At 37.6% G+C, this 20,098-nt stretch overlaps 1 protein-coding gene across 1 annotated transcript; it reads right to left on the minus strand.

Annotated features, from left to right (window-relative positions):
- Nucleotides 1-2,912: 2,912 nt before the first annotated feature.
- Nucleotides 2,913-19,635, minus strand: LOC135577484 (uncharacterized). Its single transcript, XM_065047625.1, is given in 12 exon segments — nucleotides 2,913-3,353; nucleotides 3,355-3,391; nucleotides 4,396-4,483; nucleotides 5,670-5,733; nucleotides 6,276-7,855; nucleotides 8,805-8,828; nucleotides 9,351-9,372; nucleotides 9,621-9,707; nucleotides 10,878-10,970; nucleotides 16,433-16,491; nucleotides 18,023-18,089; nucleotides 19,471-19,635. Coding segments are annotated over 12 exon segments (2,283 nt in total). The 5' UTR covers nucleotides 19,543-19,635; the 3' UTR covers nucleotides 2,913-3,263.
- Nucleotides 19,636-20,098: the final 463 nt, after the last annotated feature.

The following is a 20,098-nucleotide window of genomic DNA, read 5'->3' on the forward strand; positions in this document are numbered from 1 at the left end:
ACAGCCAGGGAATTTCAGAAATGAGAACTTAGAATGCAGCTACATGTTTTCTGATCATGAAAGACTAAGGCTTTAGCTAGTGATGAATTGGAAGGTCTGATACACCTAGCAAAGAAATGCTTTATTGTGTTTCATTCACAAACATACCACATAGAATACCTAAAAATTAAGTTGGAAGATTTGGACTTGCTTTTTAATATTATTAAGTCTGTCTTATTTCTTGCCTTGGCAGTTCTAAGGCAGTCTTGACAAGAAGCAACTAGGAAAAGGAAGCATAGTAGAAGGTCCTCACTGTCTTTGTTGGGAAATTTAGGAATGTAGTAGGAAATAAGTGGGAACGATACCTTAATTAATAGTGAATCTTGCAGTTCAGTACTTAGAAAATATTTCCCATCTGAAATTGTTAGCGTAAATCTTGAAGAACTGGTTGCAAACAAGTTATCTCCACTCTTTGTTCCACTCATACCACTTAGGACTCTGTAAGCCATGCTTTTAAAATTGACTTGAAATGGAAAGGTAATACAGATAAACAGTTTTAGTGTAGAAAAGAGTTTTCTAAAATGAAACCTGTTAGCAAATGAGTCATACAGGGTGTGTTTAAAAGCATTTCTGGTTTGGTTTTGAGTTCAACTAGGTTTTATTTAGTATTTCTTTTCAAATTGTAGGTGAAGAAAGTGATACCGATACAGTTTCAGTAAGAAGAAAATTTCAAGACATTCACTTACAGGTAAAAATTTCTGATGTCTAACGCAACGGAATAATTTTATGTTCAATAGACATGATTGAATTATTTGAATAGCTTACATATGCCTGTGGTGTTGATGCAGTCAGCAGAAGACTCCATGTAGCCTGCATTTTAATGCGTATTTTCAGCAAGTATAACAAGAGAGAGGTTCAATAAATAATGTCATGAAGGCCAATATGAAGTAATATTTTGTCTTGGTATTATTAGTATACCAGAGAACGCAATACAATGTATTGCATAGAACAGGCAACTCTGAGAAAGGCTACGATAGGTATGGAAAAAGAATAACCAGATGAATCACAAAATGAAAAAACTTATAAAAATATGGTCATTCACCTGAGAGCCTAACATAAACAGGTAACATGGTGTTTTGTTTTAAAAATAAATAAATAAACCTGAGATAATGGCTACCATAACAAAAGCAGACTGGAATATCCTGCTGTTGTTTCCCAAACTAGACTATGGGCTACCCAGAGTAGTTACACTGATGCGGAAAAGTACAGTACACATTGTGTGTGTGCAGCCATACTAATCCTGTGTTCTGCTTGCTCAAATACCAATTACGAAAACTGAATTTACTGTCCTTGCTTGTTCAGCATAGTGCTAGGCATTGTCATGTCTCTGACAACAACTAATACAAACCACTTCAGAAAGCAAGAGTTTCACTAATGGAAAACATTTGCCGTTTATCACCAAATGCTTTTAGATTTTACATAGAGGTGAATTACAGAGTAGGCCTTAATTTGTATATGAACTCAGGGAATATTAATAATATATACATAAAGATTTGCAGCTGTAATTACCAGTGATTTGTAACCTAACACTAGGACTCTTTTTTTTTTCTTTGTTGTTTGGGGTTTTGGGGGTTTGTATTTATCGGTAGGTCTTCTGAGGCAGTGTGTGCTTTTTGCTGCATCAAGAAACTAGCTATTTATCTCTTTTTTTTTTTCATATGTCTTCACATACGGTTCCCTCTTGGGATATTTTTAGCATAAAATGTCTTCATTAAAAACAAGTTTATGCAGGTTGGGTATCCTCATCTGAATAATAGTAGTTTGAAACAAATCTAAGTAATGTTGTTTGGGTTTGTCAGTGTCAGTATCTTCTGTGTTTTGAATTTAACTTTTTTGGTTTTTCTCCTCCCCCACTAAGAATCTGTATGTACGTGATGGGAAAATATAAGAGAAAGTAAAAGTGGATGTGATAGTTCAAGACAATGTTAGAAAAAAGAGAGTTTAAGCTTTATTTTGGGTTTGGGGATAAGGGAGATTAGGGGCACGAAGGATTCTGTTAAATGGTACGGCTTCTGCTTCCTACTCAAGTTGCCAGGGATGTATAAATTATCCAGGTGTATATATACATGTATGTATATGTCTCCATGTATGGATTCTCATATTTGGGAAAGGGATTAAACTATGACACATAACGTAGAAGTTGCAAAAATAAATAGCCTTTCCAAGATTATACTGCTAATTCTTAAAAATTGTTACTGAAGTCTGACTGGACATTTTCTTCCTTGTCTGAAACTTACGAAGGCCCTTAGGACCATAACTATACAGGACCTATTATAGTAAGGAGAGAGTAGAAGTCACAAATAAGGTTTGGTTGTTACTTCTAATGTGCAAAAAATTGAGGAAAAAAAGTGCAAAAAATTGTGTCTTCTGTTTGTTTTTCTGTTTGTTTTTCAAGGTTCGTCAAAAGGTCTGCATTTAGCTTCACCAATGCAAGAACTGATTGGTACAGCTAAATCTTATGTAGGTTGGTCAATTATTTTAGTTACAAAACATGTTTCTATTAAAATTCATTAGAAATATTTAATTTATTGAAAACACAGAGGCACTGTTTATCTGGCAAACAATGCAGCAATGAAAACCTGTGGGACCCAGCCACATCACTGATGTATTTGCTGTAGGGATACAAACTCCTCATGAGCATTCACATACTTGAAATAAAATGTTGAAAGCAGATATTTGTTGAGAACGGGTTTTTATTTAGAACATATATTTTGTCAGAACACAGAATATAACTGTCAAATTCACTGTTTTATTGAACAATCCACTCTGTGAGCTATGTAGAAAATTTAACATAGCAGGCATATAACAAGTCATAGCACCTAATACTGCATTTCAATCATCCAGCCCAGCTTAGAATTTTTCATGTAGTGTCAATACCCTTATAAAGCACAAACAGGCAGGAATCCAGCAAAAAGAGCTTGATTCTCATCTTACGACTAATATGTTAAGAATCAAAGCTTATTAGCAGATAACAAGAAAATACTGATCACACTGTTAGAACAAACACTACTAACTACAAAATTTAAACTTTGCCATAGAACGGAACCCTGATTCCCTGCAATACCTGATGAAGCCAAAGGACTAAGCGCCCTGTCAGAAGGGATGAACCAGTCCTGAAGACTTACATTACAGGTAAGCATAAAACAGGACTAACTGCATGACACGTACATAAAATACATCCATGATTCTTGGAAGAAGAAAGAAAAACAAAACAAACCCAAACTTTATAAAGCAAAGTTTTTTCTGTAGCAGTCCATGAATGCTCCTTGGTGGGTTTCAACCAGGAAGTCACCCAAGCGATTGCTGGGATTTGTCATCTTTACCCACAGTGTAGCTTAGTTTTCTAGATACCCTATAGAAAAGAATGGTTAAGATTATAAAGTAAATTACACAAAAATACTATGCCTGCCAAAACCCTGATGAACAGAATGAAATTGAAACAAATCATCAAAGCAAGATATCTGAACATCTTGACTGTAAACAGCAGCAGGACTCCTTGTCCACATTCCTATGTGCTCTCAGCTAGAGAGAAAACTTTTCATCCTATGTCATTTTAATGTCTCCGTAATGCTACTCTCTTAACCTAAATTATATAAGTATCTCTTAAACTTCCCGATGTAAGCTCGGAATGTATTCACCAATAGCTAAAAAGGAAAGATACAAGTGAGAATGTAATTATTTCCTTGCATATTACTTAAGAAATGGCATATTTTGAACCATTTTGGTTTACATCTGACAATTCAGTATAGCACTATAGCTGTACAACAGCAGTCACACAGAGCTCAAGAAAAGTTTTAGTTATGAACATTTCTTTTTCTGAAATAAGTCTTTCATAATCACCTTCTCCAGAAAGGCTATCAAGTTTGAGACAGGAAGACAATACAGGTTTCTTTCCACCACCATTCATTACAAATGCAGCATTTTGCCATGTGGCTTAAGCATAAAACTTCTGAGGGCTCTGTAGCCATTAAACAAGAGCTTCACTCCTTGGAACCATATACAAGAACGACACACTACAGGCCCAAGGAAGCTTGTCAGCTGACAGTCCATCTGAGTTATATCTAAAATAATAAATGCGTCTACAAGGAACAGAAAGAAGGACTAGAGTAGCTATTCAGTCAAGCCATCTTACTACCTTAAGTTCACTGGCCAGCCATGCTGAAGTCTGGCTAGTTTTGTCCAGACACTTACCTCCCAGTGTTTGAGTCTGCAGGTCTGATTAGCTTGGGCTTTCCCAAGCATCCGATCTGATTTTCATTCTAGAAGGACACATGTAAGCAACAGCCTCCACACCTTTAATATAGATGTGAAGCACCAAGAATTTCTTTTGGATTTTCTTTTTGAGGAAGAACTTACCTTTTGTGACAGTACTGTGCATTTCTGGGACTGCTGTAATTCTTCACTGCACTAGGCCAACCAGAGTTGGTACCTGCAATCCCAGATTCTGGTGGTAGAAAACAGTAGTATGAAAAGGGTAAGAACAATGCTGAGTAGCATGGACACTACTGTATGTTGTTAAAATGTTAGCCTGTTAAGACATGGGTAATACTTCACTGGCATACTTCAATGAGCAAGTTTCCTTACAAAAATATTCTAATGCAAAAGGTGCTGGCAAAACTTAATTTCCAATACATTTTGCACACTGTACTTAAGTATAAGCTATATTTCTTCAAAAATGCTTATGCCATTAGAAAAACGTAGAAGGAACTGCTGATACCAGAAAAAAAAAAAAAACATAATACATAAAGTATTAGTTAAAATTTGAGGAAGGCAAAATAAACAGATGTCCACCTCAAATAAACAAATGATTTACAATTAACCATCAATGAAAATGCAACAAGGCAAGAAACATGCAAAGAAGTACATTTCTTTTGCTATTTTCTTCTTGTATACCAGTTGACAATATTTCAAGGCATCTTCTTCAGTATTTTCCTTTACATGTTAGTTGTTATCTTGATGACAAGGTTCATAAAAATAAAACAAACATTTTACTTAGTAGGAAAAAAAGTTCATGTCATGTTACAGACATGCTTTAAACCAAAATTAGATTTTAAAAAGAAAATCAGAAGATTAGCATTTTTGAATCTTAAACTAAGCTAGTTTTGGTGGTGTGTTTTTAAAATTCTAAAATTCTACTGTCCTGAATTAGCAAAAGCCTTTTTATCCAGGCTAACAATCTAATTCACCTAAGCAAGTGACAGTAGCATGCAACAACTCAATTGCAAGTTTTTGTAAAGATGAAGAATCCAAACAAAAGCATGTGGTTACTCAAGTGTAGGATTAATAAAGTATGCATTTCCTGCTGAACAGGTAGATATGTAAAGTAAAAGCAACAGCAAATTTTAAATAAAATAGAAAAAAGGAAGGGAGAAAACCAATGGGTATAAGCAACACTTTAGTAGGAAAAGTCCCAGTTAACCTAAGGAAAAGCTTCTTAAATTGCTGTTTACATGTGATTCAGAAAACCCTTTTCTGTATAGATTCCTTAAAGGAACACTTGAACATACCCAACTGTTACTGAGGAAGAAGAGCTGTCACCTAGACAGCGGTCTATTGAGATTTGTAGATCTACCCTTGAAGAAGTGCTTGTGATTGCTAAAGCAGTAATTCATAAAGTCTCTGAAACTAACCTTGCAAGGAAGTACCAGGAACACCAAGAAAAGTTTTATCTGACGCAGCATGCAATCCAGAGCCCTGAGAATAAAGCATTAACAGATTACATCGATGGAAAAACTCATGTATTATGTCACAGCTTGCCTCAGAAGAAATGACTGGGAACCTGGAAATAAGGGCTGGATTTAATATTTAAATCCACAAGTCTAATGATTTCAGTAGAACCCGGTAAAGTTTAATTGGTTCGCCTCAATTCGTTCACCTACAAAGTGTTATCATTTCAGAAGGACACCACCTTAATTAACAGGCTCACTGTCTGAGATTATTTAAACCAGTGACACAGTCCATTAAAACACAATCTATTATTGAGCATTGTATAACCACTTTCAAGGTTATTAAATATAGTGAACTTCCTCACATGATCCAGGAGACCTGATACGACTTATATTTTAGCAAATTAAAATCCCCCAAACCCCAAAGTTGTAAAACAACTCTACTGACCAAATAGCACAAGAAGTAAGCTGCCACTTGTTTAAAAAGCTTCCAGCTCTAATCTATTTTTAAGCCCTTTTCCAAATATCAAAGACTGCACAATATTATAGTTTTACAAGGTCCTTTAGTACCTGACTCTGGCAGTTGTGACTGTCAAAAATGCTGGAGTTACTGACAATGTATGGGTTCAAAAACCTCATGCCGTCGGTCTGAAGTTCAGCGTTTCTTCTGTGAGCAATCTGTTCACATTTTGTTGAAGATAGATAACGTTCCAGTATACCTCTCAGTCGCTTTACTGGTAAACAAAGAGGATCGTTTTGGAAATTCCCCAGTCTTTTAACTCTGGGAGATACAGATAAAGTTTGAACAGGCGAGTTAACCAGAGCATTTACAGTTTCAGACATCTGTACTCCTCCATACTTCTTTAAATTTGAAGCTCTCTGAAACCCAGGAAGTTTTGGAACACCCCCACTACACAATTGCTCATAGATCCTGTCAAATTCTCTATCACACTGTGTATGGGACCTCACAGAATGACTTAAATTACTCTTCACTAATCTTCCTTTATCTTCAAGGTTCTGTGAATTTGCAAGAGATCTTGTCAATGTCAAAGGCTTTTGGATTTCTTGGGGACACAGCTTGTAGTAGAGCTTTTCAAATGCATCATTGTATTTCTGGGGCATCTTTGAAGGACTCTGCTTTGTAGACAACAAGGAAAATAAGTGCTTGTGCTCGAAAGGAATTTGTCTTTCAGAGGTTATTTTTTCAGGATTTATGAGTAAAGTATTTGATGCTCTTGCAAGAGAACAGTTTGCAGCAGGTGTAAAAGCATGACTATTGCCATAGGAACTGCAAGTAGATGAACACAACTCTGAGGTATCACCACAAGAAAAGTAATTTTTTTGAGTTTTACTCTCTTTTACCGGATGAAGTCCTGTTGACCCTGAACTGGCAGCAGACGTTACAAAACAATATTCTGAAGGACACTCGTAAGCAAATTTTTCACTTTCTTTGCATTTTGGATTAAGTAAGACAGTAGTCTGTAACTCATCTTCAACTAGAAACGTCTCTCCCATTGTAGTTATAACATCAGGAAAAACAGTCCGTTTGGAGAATTTTGGGCCTTCTCTAGGTACTAAACTTGAGTCAGAGCAGTCCATTTTGATTTCATTTGTATCAATGTAAGAATAAGGTACCACACCAGACAACTTATTAATGGACCTCTTGTCATCACGAAGTTCTCTATTCTCATTTCCAAAAGTTTGATTCTGGATGTCTTCATGTCTACTGCTGCATATGCTAGGCTGTGCTCGCTTCAATTTAGGAGGTCTGAACCCTCTTATTTTGACTAAGGTGACATTGAGCTTTGGTCTTCCAGAAGGGTGTCTTCTGTGCCTTAATTGTCCAAACATGTATTTTGACTCTTTTCTCCAAGTCTGCTTTGTCATGAGCCTTGTAAGTAACTCTAACATCCCTGGATACAAGTCTGCAAGAGTTACATTGCTCCAGGAGCATCCCTCATCTGCAGACTGGTATTCTTCCAAGATACTATCACACCAAGTTTTATTCAGTTCTGGGGAAGTCTGATGCCTGGGTATGGTGACTGTCTTTGTTGATATGGGAACATCAGAAAATCCTAACTGTGGAGGTCTGGATGAAGAACATTCATTTGACAATTCTACTTTCCTTCTGCAAACAGCAGCTTGGTTGCCTATTAAAAAAACCCAACCAAATTAATGACAAAACAAAACAAGAAGAAGAAAAAAAGCCCCAAATCTATTAGGGCACTTCCACTAATGTATATGACTTAGAAACAAGCCTTACTGTAATAGCATATTTCATTAAGCTTTTTTGCCAGGCTAAATGGATTATTAACATACAATCTATTAGGAAGAAAAAAATAAAAGGTTTTTCCTAACCATATTGATTTCACAGACTACAGAAGACAGAAAAAAAGAGATGTGTTGGAGCCCCTCCCCCCATCTTAAAATAGCTTGATAGATAGACAGACAGAGATCTAAAATGTTTTCATTGTAGAGGAAGACTGCTTTGCTCTTCGTGATTTCTGATCAGAAGGAACAGCCTTATCCAACAGGTTTTGTTACTCTATTTTTATATTACTTTAAAGCATTGTAGTTGGCTAGTACCAGCGCAGCTTTGCTTGCCATAAAGCATGATGAACATAATGCTTTTTGTAGTTGTTAGGCTTGAAGTATTTACACCTAAATTCTATTTTAGGTTTGCATCAAGTCTGGAGAACTTCTGAAAAAAGGAAGTTTACTAGTAAAGTACCACTTTGAGTACCAGTTACCAGCCAACCCAAAGCCATTCATGACATTCCAGAAACAAAAAACTACGCTTTCATTTAATGGAGCGTAATGCTTCTGAATTTTGTAACTATGCATTTTCTTTTTTCCTGGGGCTATTTAAGAAAAGCTGCTTTTATGTATACAAGTTATTTATTTTCTATTTTTTCAAACACATTTTGCCATAAGCAAAATCATGTCTGTCTTCTCTTCAAGAATCCAGTCCGTTGAACTGTACTGTTGGATAAACAGTGCCTCTGTGTTTTCAATACATTAAATATTTCTAATAAATTTTAATAGAAACATGTTTTTTAACTAAAATATTTGACCAACCTCCAAAAGATTTAGCTGTACCAATCAGTTCTTGCACTGGTGAAGCTAAATGCAGACCTTTTGACGAACCTTGACATTCTCACTGAAAAACAAACAGAAGACACAATCTAATATCCTCAATTTTTTGCACATTAGAAGTAACAACCAAACCTTATGTGTGACTTCTCCTACTCTCTCCTTACTATAATAGGTCCTGTATAGTTATGGTCCTAAGGGCCTTCGTAAGTTTCAGACAAGGAAGAAAATGTCTAGTCAGACTTCAGTAACAATTTTTAAGAGTTAGCAGTTTAATCTTGGAAAGGCTATTTATTTTATCAACTTCTACGTTATGTGTCATAGTTTAATCCCTTTCCCAAATATGAGAATCCATACATGGAGATATATACATATATGTATATATACACCTGGATAATTTATACATCCCTGGCAACTTGAGTAGGAAACAGAAGCCATACCATGTAACAGAATCCTTCGTGCCCCTAATCTCCCTTATCCCCAAACCCAAAATAAAGCTAAAACTCTCTTTTTCTCTACAACCTTCAAATTTAGGCTTTTCAGAAAACTTACTGAAGTGAGGATCAACTCACACCTCAGGCTTCAAAGAACAAAGTAGAAAAAAAAGAAAAAAAAATGGATATAGTCTGCACTGTTTCTTACAAGTCATTGCTGTCAGAGACCTGAGATGCTGTGATATTTATGTAAGTAGCAAGCATGAGAGGAACAATGATAGAACAGCAGAGAAGTTGTATTAGAATTCATGGTGCTGCACAGTTAGAGAGCTCTTACTTTATTCTACTTAGCTAATAACTTAGAACAGGTGAAATATGTTACCATAACCCATCCGGGAATTTTTCTAACATTGTCTTGAACTATCACATCCACTTTTACTTTCTCTTGTATTTTCCCATCACGTACATACAGATTCTTAGTGGGGGAGGAGAAAAAACAAAAAAGTTAAATTCAAAACACAGAAGATACTGACACTGACAAACCCAAACAACATTACTTAGATTTGTTTCAAACTACTATTATTCAGATGAGGATACCCAACCTGCATAAACTTATTTTTAATGAAGACATTTTATGCTAAAAATATCCCAAGAGGGAACCGTATGTGAAGACATATGAAAAAAAAAAAGAGATAAATAGCTAGTTTCTTGATGCAGCAAAAAGCACACACTGCCTCAGAAGACCTACCGATAAATACAAACCCCCAAAACCCCAAACAACAAAGAAAAAAAAAAGAGTCCTAGTGTTAGGTTACAAATCACTGGTAATTACAGCTGCAAATCTTTATGTATATATTATTAATATTCCCTGAGTTCATATACAAATTAAGGCCTACTCTGTAATTCACCTCTATGTAAAATCTAAAAGCATTTGGTGATAAACGGCAAATGTTTTCCATTAGTGAAACTCTTGCTTTCTGAAGTGGTTTGTATTAGTTGTTGTCAGAGACATGACAATGCCTAGCACTATGCTGAACAAGCAAGGACAGTAAATTCAGTTTTCGTAATTGGTATTTGAGCAAGCAGAACACAGGATTAGTATGGCTGCACACACACAATGTGTACTGTACTTTTCCGCATCAGTGTAACTACTCTGGGTAGCCCATAGTCTAGTTTGGGAAACAACAGCAGGATATTCCAGTCTGCTTTTGTTATGGTAGCCATTATCTCAGGTTTATTTATTTATTTTTAAAACAAAACACCATGTTACCTGTTTATGTTAGGCTCTCAGGTGAATGACCATATTTTTATAAGTTTTTTCATTTTGTGATTCATCTGGTTATTCTTTTTCCATACCTATCGTAGCCTTTCTCAGAGTTGCCTGTTCTATGCAATACATTGTATTGCGTTCTCTGGTATACTAATAATACCAAGACAAAATATTACTTCATATTGGCCTTCATGACATTATTTATTGAACCTCTCTCTTGTTATACTTGCTGAAAATACGCATTAAAATGCAGGCTACATGGAGTCTTCTGCTGACTGCATCAACACCACAGGCATATGTAAGCTATTCAAATAATTCAATCATGTCTATTGAACATAAAATTATTCCGTTGCGTTAGACATCAGAAATTTTTACCTGTAAGTGAATGTCTTGAAATTTTCTTCTTACTGAAACTGTATCGGTATCACTTTCTTCACCTACAATTTGAAAAGAAATACTAAATAAAACCTAGTTGAACTCAAAACCAAACCAGAAATGCTTTTAAACACACCCTGTATGACTCATTTGCTAACAGGTTTCATTTTAGAAAACTCTTTTCTACACTAAAACTGTTTATCTGTATTACCTTTCCATTTCAAGTCAATTTTAAAAGCATGGCTTACAGAGTCCTAAGTGGTATGAGTGGAACAAAGAGTGGAGATAACTTGTTTGCAACCAGTTCTTCAAGATTTACGCTAACAATTTCAGATGGGAAATATTTTCTAAGTACTGAACTGCAAGATTCACTATTAATTAAGGTATCGTTCCCACTTATTTCCTACTACATTCCTAAATTTCCCAACAAAGACAGTGAGGACCTTCTACTATGCTTCCTTTTCCTAGTTGCTTCTTGTCAAGACTGCCTTAGAACTGCCAAGGCAAGAAATAAGACAGACTTAATAATATTAAAAAGCAAGTCCAAATCTTCCAACTTAATTTTTAGGTATTCTATGTGGTATGTTTGTGAATGAAACACAATAAAGCATTTCTTTGCTAGGTGTATCAGACCTTCCAATTCATCACTAGCTAAAGCCTTAGTCTTTCATGATCAGAAAACATGTAGCTGCATTCTAAGTTCTCATTTCTGAAATTCCCTGGCTGTTATATCGTTATCCCATGATCGTGTTCATCACAGGGAGGGAAAGAGGAAAGGAGAATACCCCTGAAAATGGAAAAAAAGAGTGAAAGATCTGGTTATGATACCTACGACATCGCTGCCTCTTGACACTATCCCTAAATTATTAAAAAGCGAATGAAAATATATTCCAACTTATCCCATCTTCCGTTTTTGTCCCCTGTCACTGCAGTTGTCACCTAAAGCTTTGTGGACACCTGCTGCCATAGAGCTAAAATAAAGACACATATGAAAGAAACTGTATCTTTGTGGGAAACAACACAATTTCACATCATCTGGTGAAAATGTTGAGCAAACGGAGGGTCGTCTTTGACAGTTTACCTGACCCCAGCAGAATTGTTTTATTAGAACTGAAACCCATACTTGTCAGATTATCAAAGTTTCTTCCCACATGACTAAAAGAAAAAAAAGTTATCACTTTATCCACAGGAAACCAGTTACCAAGCATCAATAGTGGAGGAAGCAGTGAAAATGTTAATGTTATCATCTGGAAAAGTTTCAGCCTCCGATTGCTGCTCTAACAGCTGATACTCGCTTTCTGCCATTCAGTATTCTTTATCCAGTAGAACTGGGCACACATCTGGCACACTGCTCCCTAAACGGTCAGAAATTACTAGACTGCTATAGAAATGAGAGGTTCTTGTATAAAGGTAACTCAAGTGTCCAAGAATGGTTGACTCCATCATGTCAATTACAAGTTCTTAGAAATAGGTTGTATCATACAACAAGTTGATCTGCATACAAACTGAATATCCTTCTAGGTGTGAAACATCACAAAAGTGTAATTTTAAATATGTTTTCAATGTATTGTCAATCATACTTCAAATCACTAGAACGTTATTAGCAGAGGATCACGGCACGGCACAAAACAGAAAAAAAAATCAAGTATCTGCTCCAGGGATCCCTGAAGTGTTTTTAAGGGCCAAAAGGGAAATTCAGGAACACCTTTGTTGCTCAAGTGCAGGAGAGAGAGAAAAAATGAAAACTTCCACCTTTCTCTCTGAAAAATTTGACCAATAATACAGGAAGTTATTTCACTGGAAATGCACTCAATACAATGTTATCTAAAAGAGATATCACTACCTAAAAGAGATATCTTACAGAAGAGTTGAACATATTAGTAGGGAGGTAACTGTAATTATTAAGTTTTGACTTTGATACAATCTTCTGAACTTAAATACACTTAGATAAATATACAACGCAGATTGAACTTTCCCCTTTCTCTCCAAATTAATTATTCTGTGATACTACTCTAACAGATACAGGGAATTGTTCAGATATCACTATAATTTGCTGTGCTACTTCCTGTGAAACCAAAGGAGGTAGACCTAATAATTTTCCCAATTAAGGGAAGACCAATACTTTCATGTACAGGTGAGAGCTGTTTGGTTTATTTGTACCTGCTGTTGATAGGCTTTGCATACTTTCAGAACAAAAGTACTGTATAAAACCTGGAAGAAACACTGCCTTCGCTAAGAAGTGTCTCTGAATGAATACTAAAGAAGGAAAAAACCTGCTAAAACTAAAATTTTAGCTAAAGCAGCTAGAAATACTCCTTTTTCTTAAGAGTTGGCATGTCCTATTGCTAACCTTTTGTATATTAAAAAAACCCAAACACACACACACAAAAATAAATCCTCTCCAGTCTCTTCATAGAACATTTACAAGAGGAGGAGGAGGAGGAGGAGTGGATAATCATATTATCGCACACTGCTATGAAGCTACCAGAGTCTGAACTGCATCACTCATTTATCCCATGAGTGCAAAAGACGCAAAGGACACTTAAAGAAGCTAAGCTACAGACGCCTCTGAAATTCGTTTCCTGTATTTCACTACATGGGTTGAGAAAACACAAGGTTACATTTTCTAACTTTGCAGAAATTATTTTATCATTCAAATACATATTTGAAATTACACTCTCAAATGACAGGAGGACAAATTTCAGATGATTGCTATTTTCTGTTTTCCCTCAAGAAGGAAGCAATCATCTGCCTTGGTGACAGCTATGCGTGTGAAGCACCTAATATATACCAGAGTATGAGTATACCAGATCATGAGTAATAAAAGTTTCAAAAAGCAAAAAAAAATATCTAAAAAGTAAATGAAAACACCCACCTGTATCAGATGTATTCACACCAGAGGTCTCAGGAGATTCCTTAAAAGAACATTAAAGGAATTTTAAGACCTGGTAGCATAAGCTATATTAACCAGTCTGTTGTATTCAGCGCTGGTGAGGCCCCACCTTGAATACTGTGCTCAGTTTTGGGCCCCTCACTACAAGAAAAACATTGAGGTGCTAGAGAGAGTGCAGAGGAGGGTGACGAAGCTGGCGAGGGGTCTGGAGCACAAGTCTGATGAGGAGCGGCTGAGGGAACTGGGGCTGTTTAGCCTGGAGAAAAGGAGGCTGAGGGGAGACCTTATCGCTCTCTACAACCCTGAAAGGAGGCTGTTGCATGGAGTGTGTTGGTCTCTTCTCCCAGGTAACAAGTGATAGGACAAGAGGAAATGGCCTCAAGTTGTCCCAGGGGAGGTTTAGGTTGGATATTAGGAAAAAATTCTTCACAGAAAGGGTTGTCAGGCTGCCCAGGGAAGTGGTGGAGTCACCATTCCCGGAAGCATTCAAAAGATGTGTAGATGAACTTCTTAAGGACATGGTTTAGTGACAGAGTTAGGTTAATGGTTGGACACAATGATCTCGAGGGCCTTTTCCAACCAAAATGATTCTATGATTCTGCGCACCTAGCAAGTAAAGACACATTTTTCCTAAAATAATGCAACTACATGCGGGGAACTACAAAACAATTGTTTAATAAGGTATCTAAAAATTTGAAGAGCTGCAGTGGAACTGCAGCAAAATACTTTAAGGCCTCATTTTTTTTATTTTTTTTTTTCAGAAGTTCTTACTTAAGGAGAACAAAGTGATTCAATTTAGCAATGAGTAGGCCTTTAAAAATCTGTAGGTATAGTACAGGATCACCTGTTCATGATTATTTTCTCAACTTTTGAGTACATAAATACTTTTCCTAAAGAGGCTTTGTAACAGTAGACGGAATGTGGTGCCCATACCTGATGTCCCGTTGAATGTCTATCCTCAAAATCACTGTTATGTTGCTTTGACATTTCTTAGCATGCACAGGAGGAACAAAATAATTCTATTTCAATTTGATAAGTCACAGACCAATATTATACCCGAACTCATTAATTGATCATTTGTATATACTCTTACTTGGAAAAATATTTAACATTGACATTTTGCAAATGGAGAACTTACATAGGACTGATACAAAAAGCAGATAAGTGACAGAACAATGTTCTAGTCAAATACAGCATGATTGAATGCATGTGACTTAAATAATAAAAATAGTACATGTGCTTAAGCAGCTATGTTTACGCCTTTAATATTCAGTTAAATATATCTTCCCTAGCATAACTTAAAACATAACTAAATAATAAAGACTTTGCTCAAATTATATTCAAAGTTGGAAAAAATAAGACAGACATCAGGTTTTTTTGCTTTTCTACCTTATTTGTGATGCAGTACATTTAAAATTAATTAGATCAAGTCTTCATAGCATTAAATAAACTCCAAGTCAATTCCTTCAATAAGAACTTCTAAGGTGTTCAGACCTTAGGTCAACACACAAAGATTCACAAAAACTTACTTCTGAAAGACTTCCAACACTGTATCTTTTAAAAAACCTAACTGCTGGATGCTTAATTTCCGAGTTTTACCACAGATTGTAACCAGTCATTTTTTGTAGTTTTCAGACCCTTCGGCATATATTTTCAAAAAGCTGGAGGCAAAGGTCTGGACCATCAGAATCTTTTTATATCAGACCCTTCCCAGCTCAACGTTTTAATTATACGCTGATTCAAAGTATACCTGAAGCCTGTGTGGAAAACCTTTTTGGTAGGATTATAGAGAGACAGAGACACTAGATTGTGTTTTGTCCTCAGATGTTCAGCTAAGGGTTTCTTAGATGAATGTCATGAAATAAGCAACACCAAAAAAAAGAAAAAAAAAGACTGCAAAGCCTTAAGAAAATAAAGCCCAACATATCTGTGCTGTACTACACGTTAGCTTTCCCCCCCAATCATTTATTCCAGTAAAAACTTGTATTTTATTGGAACATACAGGACCTTTTCAGAACAATGAGAAAATCTTCATATGGCATACATCACCCTAAGTAGTATCAGAATTACACTTAGTCAGGAAATAGTAAAAGAAGTAACTGCTTGTTTAATGTAAGTACTCAGAATAAAAAAATACAGATCACACAACATTAATGGCTTTAGTCTGGCAAAGACAGCAAGTGCTGAGACTGCAAAGATACTTTAATTACTGTAGCATTATTTTGCAGGGAAAAAAAACAAAAAAATCTAATGATGAAACCAGTAAAACCTCTGGAATTGAAGAGCTGATTACCTGAACCAAGATAAATTGATTCAATACTTGTTAACTTCAATGACAATGTTCTGATGAGATCCAAAAGTACACATTCCCATCAGCCAGGAGGTAAAAAAAAAAAAAAACATATTTATTTTTTCCAGGTTTACTAGTGGTGCTTAGCACTGGTAAATGGTCATCTATTTTAGTCTGTCTCATCTGACAGTCTTAACCATTTTATCCTAAACCCCTGTTTTAAGGCAGATGTTGAATTAATTGATTAATACCTCTTGCAAATATAATATGGCACAGCAAGATTTGAATTTATTCCTATAGATATTATATATGAAGGAAAAAGAAACATTACTACAAACTGCATAGTAGGACTACATTAATAGCTACCTCAACTACTTCCTCCTGCCATTTTCTAAGGTCCTCGGTTGACACATCCTCCCATGATTTTGGTCCTAGAAATAACAAGAGACATCAGTATAAACACAGCTTTTCTTATAGCACTATATATACCCAGTATCATTCTAACAAACATAAACATTTAGGAAGAACATATTACATAGTAACAACACATTATCAAATCTGAACACCCTCCAAAAAAATTGTAGAAGCAAAAACTCGCAGGTAAACAAGCCAAGAGAAAATTGTAATTCTAAGTTAATTGAGAAGTCAGGCAAAACAAAACAACAACAAAATCACATGCTAAGTCTAACAACACTAAGCTAAAATCCAAGGAGCATTACAGCCGCACATGCCATGAAGAGGGGAAAAAAAAGCAAAATATTTTACGCTTATAATTTTATTGAATGCATGCTGACTACATGGTTTCTGACATTAGTTAAAGCCATAGTTAAGGCTTGACAGGACTGAGATCCATATTAATTCCATACTGAATAGAGGTTAGTAAACCAAAAGTATAAGCCAGCCTTTACAAATCAATGGTTGTGAATTACAGTGCTGCTGTATGCCACCCTCTCCTTCTCTTGATGGACAACGTATACAAAATGCTATAAAATGCAAGTTTCCCAGTCTATAAAAGCCTTTAAAAGGTAAATCATATTTGGTGCAATGATTAGATAAGGCTTGGTACTGTGGTAGTACATCACGTGTAGGTGTGGTAAGTTCTGCTTTACAAGAATTGATAAAGTGACTTACGAAACATAATTATCACTTCAGTGATAACAAAAACTGGTAGAACATTTCATTTCCCTGTAAAGCCACCAAGACGCTAAGTCATAAGTCCTACTAAAACCCCAAGCAAAGTATTTTAGAACAACAGGGTTTTTTTTTTCCCCAATAAACTCTCCATAAGCCTTGTCAACTCTATAACGGATCAACGTTTATAATGAAACACTGGAAAAATATGACATAGCACAATGTGGTACAGATTTATGCTAACCACTGAAACATTCAATGAAAAGTGAAAGAGACTATCCACCCAGTTCCCCCTGGCATTTGACATAAGAGAAACTTATCAGAGCAGCTTTCAGAATACTAAGCGGAAAGGAAATTACACAGTCCATTCATGTGTATCAACTTCCTGCCAATACCTCCATTCACAGAATCACAGAATATTAGGGATTGGAAAGAACCTCAAAAGATCATCTAGTCCAATCCCCCTGCCGGAGCAGGAACACCTAGATGAGGTTACACAGGAAGGTGTCATTCCTTTGTTTCCTCTCAGTCTTCCTCACTTTGATTCTTCTTCTTACAAGTATCTAAATATTAACCATTGTTATCCTGAACTTCCCTAATAACTCTTTTCTGTTGTCTAAAACAGAGCACGCAATAGACCAAAATGGTGCATATAAAGAAAATCTCCAGGTATTACATGCATGCCTCAAAGTTTACATATGAAAGGCCACACCAAAGTGTACAAAATTCAGCATCTTCTGCCATCAAATGTTATATAACTTCCACCAGTTGCATGCTTGACTAAGTATAAATACACAGCACGTAAATATTGAAGCTTTACGAAGTTCTTACCGTCAGGCGTACTGTAAGTGAGAGTTTCCATGGAGATAAGTAAATCATCTTCAAAAGGATGATTATACTAAATAAAAAGGACCATTAAAGATTAGAATAAATGCTTGCAGTGATGTTTTTAACATGCATTTTAAGTATTGTTTTTACACAATTTTGTTTTGACCAAAACATGAAATTATCCACATGCTGCTCCATTGGCTGAAGTTAGCAATCTCAAGACTTTAATTCCTAGAAAAAACACACATATTTTAAGCATATGTATGAGTTGTTTAATCTCAAGGCATAAGCCAGCTGCTGACAAAATGAGGCTTCAGCAAGTTTTCAAAAATGGTTAAGTTACTTAATTACAGAGCTTCTAAACTCCCTCTGTCGTAACTGGAAGCAGCCACTTACCAGAGACCTACAGGTGATGACATATGAAAATGTCATCCAGTCTAATGCGAGATGAGGAAAACATTCTAGAAACAGAGTCTTGTGGCTTTTTTTTAAGTTGTTGGAAACCATTGCTGAGGTACTAACAGGCTAACTCCTGTTCTTACCTCTGCTGTCAGAGTGGTTCCAAAGAATGTTTATTGATATGGTAATAGGTGCTTTGTATATAAATATGGCCTTATATATAAATATATATATATATAGCCTTATGCCAGCACCTAGACATTAACACAAACCATTTATCTGAACTGCAAAGCTGACATCCCTGAATAAATACGTGCATCTCTGGATGGAGGTGTATGGTTCTCACATCTTTAGCAGAAAATAGCTCTGAAGTAAGGAGGATTTGTGGAGGGAGTTTCACTTCTGTCTGTAATTTTTTTGAAAATACCTCATCTAATGCTAGCTAAAATGGATTAAGGGCACTACAAAGACAACTCGGACTTCTAAGTTCAAAAATAAAAACTGGCAATCCCTGATCTAAGTGTTACTCACGCCAAAGCTCAGCACAAACTGCGAAGCTGCGTGAGGCCCCGGGTGACTGCTGCTTTCAGCAGCCAGGAAAAACGGGAGCTTGTGACACCAGAAGTAACTAATTGACAAAGAGAGTTCAGTGCCAGTTACTGCAAATCAGCACACGGAAAGAAAAATGAACGTGTCGGCACTAATAGAACAGGACTTAAGAGGTGGCCAGGGAGGATCGGAGTGGAGAGCCCGGCCACCGCGCCAGGTGAGGCGGGCAGGGAGGGCCGCGCTGCCCGGCAGCCTGCCAGAGGCGGACAGAGGGACGCACAAGGGCGGCCAGGCCCCGCCGCACACCATTTCGGCAAAAGGGACCATAAAAGCGCACGGCGCTCCTCAGACAGGCAGGGGCGAGGCCGGGCGGCAGCAGCCTGAAGGTCGCGCCGCTGACAGAGTGTCCCCGCCAAGCCCGCCTCAGGACGGCGACGGAAACAAAAAGCCGCTGCCAACGGCTCCCGCCATCCAACGTCTGCGGCGTCGCGCGCGGCCCTCACCCTCTCCAAGATGCTGTTGATGGTGGCCATGAAGCGGGCGTTGCTCCGACGCAGGGACTCCTCCAGGGACATGGCACATGGGCTGGGCTCCTCCGCGGCGCTGCGGGAATGACAGCGGCCGCTCCGCACATGCACCCAGCCGTGCGCGTTTGCTCACCTCGACCCCAACCCGACTTCCACCGCCGTCAGACACTCCCACCCCGCCCCACGCCAATTAAAATTGCGCACCGACTCGCCCCCTCCGCCTCTACCCCACCTCTGACTGGGTCTCGCACAGGCGCCGCAGCCCATCCGAGTACGCGGCCAGGAGCGCTTCTTATTCTGATTGGCTGCTAGAGCTCCTATTGGCCGCGGGGTCAGGCGCAGGCGCAGCTCGCCGAACTCTGTGCTTGGGTTGGGGGGCGGTGGCGGCCCCGGCCTTGTGGCTGTTTCCCGACTGCTGGCTCCTCCTGTCGGGTGGGTCCTGGAGCCGTGGCCCGCCTGCGGGCTGTAGCCGCTGCTTAGTGGTCGTGGGCCATGTGGGGTTGGGTGCTCTGAGGAGAGCTCTGCCAGCGGGAACGCTGCTGGGGTGAACGTGGCGGCCCAGGGGCCCCGCGGGTGGCCGCTGTGAAAGCGTGAAAGAGTGCCG

The sequence above is a fragment of the Columba livia genome (assembly GCF_036013475.1).
Source record: "Columba livia isolate bColLiv1 breed racing homer chromosome W unlocalized genomic scaffold, bColLiv1.pat.W.v2 SUPER_W_unloc_4, whole genome shotgun sequence".
Lineage (NCBI taxonomy): Eukaryota > Metazoa > Chordata > Aves > Columbiformes > Columbidae > Columba > Columba livia.